The sequence below is a fragment of the Cibotium barometz genome, chromosome 45 (assembly GCF_041138505.1).
Source record: "Cibotium barometz isolate CiBa-2024 chromosome 45, ASM4113850v1, whole genome shotgun sequence".
NCBI classification, from domain to species: Eukaryota; Viridiplantae; Streptophyta; class Polypodiopsida; order Cyatheales; family Cibotiaceae; genus Cibotium; species Cibotium barometz.
In genome coordinates this window covers 6,771,269-6,777,835 of record NC_141090.1, presented here as the reverse complement: position 1 = coordinate 6,777,835, position 6,567 = coordinate 6,771,269, and the positions used below count along the sequence as shown (strand labels likewise).

Here is a 6,567-nt window from a genome sequence, read left to right as displayed (position 1 = left end):
GAGTAGGTGAAAGCATTGATGATTTACATAATAGAGGACTGCACATAAAAAGGTAGCTTCATAACGGTGTGTGTGTGTTCATAAAACGGGGACAATTGGTTCATGTTGTAAAAAATGTGTGTGTGTTTTCTCTTTGCAAGAACGCGCTTTTGAAATTGGAAACCACACAGCCCAGGCCCACAATTGAATGCCCCACTAGGAGAAGGAGCATCAACCAGGTGACTATTGGATGCAGGAAAAGAAAAGGTTGTTGTCTTTGAGGGGCTCGATCGTAACCCTCACAGTGCGCAAGCAGGGCCTCCTCATCGACGACCGTCCGAGTGGGAATTCATTTTTGTTTCCTTGCAAAACAAATGAGAGGAAACCACCCCAACACCAAATTTGTGTCAATGTCAAGAGGGAGGTCATGTGGATAAGCTTGGAAATAATCAAAGATAGATTAGTGTGTAGACACTGAGCTTCACTCGTGTCATGCTCGAGGTCAGCATGCACAGCTCCGTATGGCTCCACGTCTCTTTTTCTTTACTTCAAAGCATACACTACCCTACATGGGCTACACCGATGGTGATAAAGGGCCAAACCTCTGCAGCTCTAAGCATTGCTGCTGAGATCTCCTCGATTTCTTAAGAAGGTTGTGATTGCTAGCTATTGCAGCTAGGCTAGTGTGCGTTTGCTTGCAGATGGCTCGCTTCTTTAATTTGAGAATTGCCAACACCTGCACAAGCACAAGCTTCAAGCAGCTGCAACAACACAGAGAATTCTCCAAGTTCTCCCTTGCAAAGCTAAGAGCCGGGTGAGCATACAATCATATATGCTACAGTGCTTTGTTTTTGCCGGCAATATACTAGCTGTAGCTTAATCTGTCATGTAAAGCAGCTCGGCAGTTACTCTTGTTTTGGGTTTTCTTTGATCTGTGCAGAAACGGCTGGACCCGCGGCCCCTCCTGCAGCTTCTCCACAGAAGCTATAAGTAGTGCAGCAAGCTCAACAGCAGCAACACACGCAGATGCGGTTGATCTTCGACAAGGCTCATCGATTGCATCACCCTCGTCATCTGGTGTGGAGACGCCGCCCATGACTTCTTGGTGGGGCCCGGACCCAGACACGGGCGTGTGGGCGCCAGCTCCTCGCGAAGGCCAGGCGGGGTTGCGCAGCTTCAGCGGCTCCGTTTCGGTGGCGGATGAGCAGCAGCCTTGGTTCCGAGAAGACGTCCATCTGCACTACCACCTCGATGATCATCGTAGTGCATGAACTAGGGCAACTGCAACTGCAACTGTATATTAAACCTAGCTATACCACTGTAAAATGTCTCCCCATCTCGACCTTGCTTCGTTTCAGGATTTCATTGTTTTGTATTTTCACATGGTGCCCATCATGCTCTGTATATTTTTCCACTTTGCACGATGGCATTGATCTTCGCGGCAAATCTCCTACGTACGTTCTTGGTTTTTTTTAATGGTTTTAATTCGACTTTATGGGGGAAGGATCACCCTTCTACTTATTTTATGCTCTCCTTCGGAAAGCATCGTCCTCAACATTAATGAAGGGATGGTCCAAGATCCCTTTTAATTTATTTATCATTACTTATCCATCATTCCGTGTCCCTTCTCCCAAAAAATCCTTCCGTGTCCCTTTTCCGAAAAAAGAATCTTCTAAGTATCTATCTTGTCCCTTCTCCGAACCTTATTGTGTAGCATGGGGGACCAGCCTCACTTCCTGATATCGTCCCACTTTTTTTGGCAAGCTCCCCATGCCTGGGTTTACAAAAAACGTAAACCCAAGCCAAATGCCACATGTACGCACACGATTTTATCTTTTTCCATACCCCACTTACACGCGGTCAATCCCCTCATCACAAGTATTAAACAAGGCATGTCAAGGTGAATAAAACCATTCATGAGAGCAACTTGGTAAGGTGATGACTAGATCATGGGGGGATGGATCTAAGCTCAAGTCTCCTCCTATGTTTCACCAATGGAAGCATTTAGTTCAATTAAGCTTATGTTGGTGCAACAATTTGTTAAACTCTAAAAAGTTATTTTAGTTTGCGTGGCTACATAGATCAGAATTAAGGAACTTTGTTTAGATAAATATTTAAGACCCCCTTGGCTTCCGAAAAGTGTTCGTACGGATCCCAACAAGTGGTAGGCACCTAGTCTCTCATCAGGGAGGGTTGGAGGGCTGGATTGGGCCTTGTATGCATATGTGTGTGATATATATATATATATATATATATTTATATAGATAGATATATATAGAGAGAGAGAGAGAGAGAGAACGAACTTATACAAAACTATGTTTGATAATGAGAGAGTGGAAAATATGGGATTGTAATGTGGACAGGTACGTGAAAGCATTGATGATTTACATAATCGAGGACTGCACATAAAAAGGTAGCTTCATAACGGGGAGGGGGGGGTGTGTGTGTTCATAAGACGGGGACAATTGGTTCATCTTGTTAAAAAATGTGTGTGTTTTCTGTTTGGGCGCTTTTGAAATTGGAAACCACACAGCCCAGGCCCACAATTGAATGCCCCACTACCAGGTGACTATTGGATGCAGGAAAAGAAAAGGTTGTTGTCTTTGAGGGGCTCGATCATAAGTTGTAACCCTCACAGTGCGCAAGCAGGGCCCCTCATCGACGACCGTCCGAGTGGGAATTCATTTTTGTTTCCTTGCAAAACAAGTGAGAGGAAACCACCCCAACACCATTGTGTCAATGTCAAGACGGAGGTCATGTGGATAAGCTTGGAAATAATCACAGATAGATTAGTGTGTAGACACTGAGCTTCACTCGTGTCATGCTCGAGGTCAGCATGCACAGCTCCGTATGGCTCCACGTCTCTTTTTCTTTACTTCAAAGCATACACTATAGGGTAAGCTTTCCACCCACCCTACATGGGCTACACCGATGGTGATAAAGGGCAAAACCTCTGCAGCTCTAAGCATTGCTGCTATCTGAGATCTCCTCGATTTCTTAAGAAGGTTGTGATTGCTAGCTATTGCAGCTAGGCTAGTGTGCGTTTGCTTGCAGATGGCTCGCTTCTTTAATTTGAGAATTGCCAACACCTGCACAAGCACAAGCTTCAAGCAGCTGCAACAACACAGAGAATTCTCCAAGTTCTCCCTTGCAAAGCTAAGAGCCGGGTGAGCATACAATAATATATGCTGCAGTGCTTTGTTTTTGCCGGCAATATACTAGCTGTAGCTGAATCTGTCATGTAAAGCAGCTCGGCAGTTACTCTTGTTTTGGGTTTTCTTTGATCTGTGCAGAAACGGCTGGACCCGCGGCCCCTCCTGCAGCTTCTCCACAGCAGCTATAAGTAGTGCAGCAAGCTCAACAGCAGCAACACACGCAGATGCGGTTGATCTTCGACAAGGCTCATCGATTGCATCACCCTCGTCACCTGGTGTGGAGACGCCGCCCATGACTTCTTGGTGGGGCCCGGACCCAGACACGGGCGTGTGGGCGCCAGCTCCTCGCGAAGGCCAGGCGGGGTTGCGCAGCTTCAGCGGCTCCGTTTCGGTGGCCGATGAGCAGCAGCCTTGGTTCCGAGAAGACGTCCATCTGCACTACCACCTCGATGATCATCGTAGTGCATGAATTAGGGCAACTGCAACTGCAACTGTATATTAAACCTAGCTTTCCCACTGTAAAATGTCTCCCCATCTCGACCTTGCTGCAGCTTGTTTTCGCTCAAGCTTTGATCGTTTCAGGATTTCATTGTTTTGTATCTTCATACTGTGTAATTTCCGCAAATAGGCCGCATGGTGCCCATCATGCTCTGTATATTTTTCCATTTTGCACGTTGGCATTGATCTCCCGACAGAACCCATCGCAGCAAATCTCCTACGTACGATCTTGGTTTTTTTTAATGGTTTTAATTCGACTTTATGATAAAGGATCACCCTTCTACTTATTTTATGCTCTACTTTGTTTTATGCCTTTGGAAAGCATCGTCCTCAACATTAATGAAGGGATGGGTCCAAGATCCCTTTTAATTTATTTATCATTACTTATCCATCCTTTAGTGTCCCTTATCAGAAGAAAAAAATCTTCTAGGTATCTATTTTGTTCCTTCTCCAAACCCTATTGTATTATATACCAATGTGAAGAGTAGAATCTAAATATGTGAAGTCCGACAAATTTGGAGTCCGTTTGTAAAAAAATTTATCCGGTGCCTCGTTTTGGAAGGAATATTTTGGTCAAACTTCTTTACAAGGCCTTCTAAATGACCTCAAAAAATTCATAATATAGCCTCCCTCCCTTTTATCAAGCTCCTCCCATAACCTCGCCCCTTCTTCTCAAGCTCCTCTCACAACCTCAACCCCTACTCCATCCCTCCTCCCATAATAGCACCCCTCCCTCCAAGCACCTCTTATAGCCTCCCTTCCCGCACACCTAGCTCCTTCTTGCCTTCCAAGCTCTAGCCTCTGCCTTCCCACCTACCCCATAGTCCCAAGATCTCAGTTCCTTTTCTCCCATATTCTTCCCTAATCTCTCCCCTCTTCCTTTATTTTCCCAAAGACTCCTTCCCTCTTTCCAATCTCTATCCTCCATCTTCCCACCTACACAATAGTCCTAAGCTCCCAATTCCTTCTCTTCCATATTGTTTTCATTTCTCTCACCTCTTTCTCTTCTCTCATATGTTTTTATTGTGTTGAAACAGCTTTATCCTCTCTTTCTCTTCTTTGTTTCACCTTTTTTGCTCTCTATTATCCAATAGTTGTCTCCTCTGTTTCTTAGCTCTCATCATGTCTGTCTAGAAGTCTTTGAGCTCTAATAGCACACCTTTCAGCTCCATAGCACTGTTCATACTTAGCAAACAGGCCGCATGGTGCCCATCATGCTATGTATATTTTTCCACAAAATCCCGTCAAAAGTATTTTTGCACGTTGGTTTTGATCTCCCGACAGAACCCATCAAAGATAATCTCGAACGTACTTTATTGGTTTTTTTTTACGGTTCTAATTCGACATTAAAAAAGGATCACCCTTCTACTTGTTTTATGCTCTACTTGTATTAGGCCTTTGGAAACAATCGTCCTCCTAGTACTCAAGATTAATGAAGAAATGGGTTCAAGATCCTTTTTACTTTTATTTTTATTTTTGCAAGGAAACATTGTATTGTATAAGTAACAAAAATAAAAGCTATATATTAGTATGCAATCACACTAACTTTACATTTTATTTTTTTTTGTATGACTTGTAGTCACACTAACTTTAGATTTTTTTGTGTGCACAACTAAAATAGGATTCACCTAGGTTAAGGATGTTGGAATCAAACATCCTCCCCCTAATAATCCCCTCAAACATCTCCTCAAACTTTTTTTGAATTTTGCCAAGTTGTAAAGGAGTTTCTTCTTGAGCCCTAGAATGATTTAAAAAACCAACGAAGTTTCTTGTCTCCCATAAGGCATTAAGTACACATGAATGAATCCACTAGTAGATTATGCCAATTCCATGATTTAATCCTAGTGTTCGACAATGTACCACTCTTCTAATTGAAGTTTCCTTGTAATCTAGCTCCGTGTAACCACTTTGAGATGCCTGTCAAGATTGACTTTGCAAAGCATCACTTTCAAAACAAATGATTGGTACTTTCCTTGTGCACCATGCAAAGAGAGCATCTCCTTTCACTTAAATCTTCCTGTCTCTCGTGTCTATCCCTCGTCGTCGTGTCAATTTTCATGAATGTCTCACTAGTGCATCTCACAAGAGCAATGTGTTGAATTTGCCATCCTTGGTCCATTCAAGCCCCATTTTGACCTTTTCCATCGAGCTCTGTGGAAGTCTAGCACCTTTCATTTGTGCGTGCCGCTTGAGCAAACTAGTTATTCCCTAAGGATTTGATTCCTTAGATCTCTCGGACCTAATCATTACTTATCCATCCTTCGTTGTTGTTGTTTCAAGCATCTTGCTAGTGCTTGAAACTAGTTATTCCCTAAGGATTTGATTCCTTAGATCTCTCGGACCTAATCATTACTTATCCATCCTTCGTTGTTGTTGTTTCAAGCATCTTGCTAGTGCTTGATTGCTTTCTTGTGGATCTTTCTAGCTTTCTTGATGTTCCCAAAAGGCCACAGAGTCTGTGGTGCCCCTTCTCACTGATGACCACTAGATGCATTCCCCTAGAGAGGCATCTCTAGATAATGTGCATTGACCTATCCATTCTCACCCTTTCAATGCCTCTTGCCAATTCCTGACCAGGATGTAAATTAGAGGTGAACCTTATTTTAAAAGGGCCACCACATAAAAGCCTATCCCTCCAAGTGAGTCCATCCTATTTTCTTGGGAGTCCATGGGTCCATATTCTCCTGATTAGGGATCTAGTGGGCTATTAGCCCCTTGGCATTTGTCTTCACATTCAAGTGCCCCATTCCACCTTTTGGTCCCATTCCATTACATGTAGATTTGCTTTTGACCTGTGTGCCAAAGGAAAGCTTTGAATAGTTTCTCTATCATGGCCCATTCTGCAATGTGAAAATACACATACCGATGTCATGAAAAATAGTGAGGCTACCAATACATATATGATAATAATAAATATTTTGAAAGAACCATTTGA

At 43.3% G+C, this 6,567-nt stretch overlaps 2 protein-coding genes across 2 annotated transcripts; both read left to right on the top strand.

The window, feature by feature from the left end:
- The first annotated feature begins 546 nt into the window (after positions 1–546).
- On the top strand, positions 547–1,425 carry LOC147612368 (uncharacterized). Its single transcript, XM_086783588.1, has 2 exons — positions 547–793; positions 920–1,425. The coding sequence occupies exons 1-2, from the start codon at positions 681–683 to the stop codon at positions 1,248–1,250; spliced, it is 444 nt and encodes a 147-aa protein (XP_086639714.1). The 5' UTR covers positions 547–680; the 3' UTR covers positions 1,251–1,425.
- A 1,459-nt stretch (positions 1,426–2,884) lies between these two features.
- LOC147612367 (uncharacterized) lies at positions 2,885–3,828 on the top strand. The gene is made up of 2 exons (XM_086783587.1): positions 2,885–3,146; positions 3,273–3,828. Exons 1-2 carry the CDS (start codon positions 3,034–3,036, stop codon positions 3,601–3,603), a joined length of 444 nt encoding a protein of 147 aa, XP_086639713.1. The 5' UTR covers positions 2,885–3,033; the 3' UTR covers positions 3,604–3,828.
- The last annotated feature ends 2,739 nt before the right edge of the window (positions 3,829–6,567 follow it).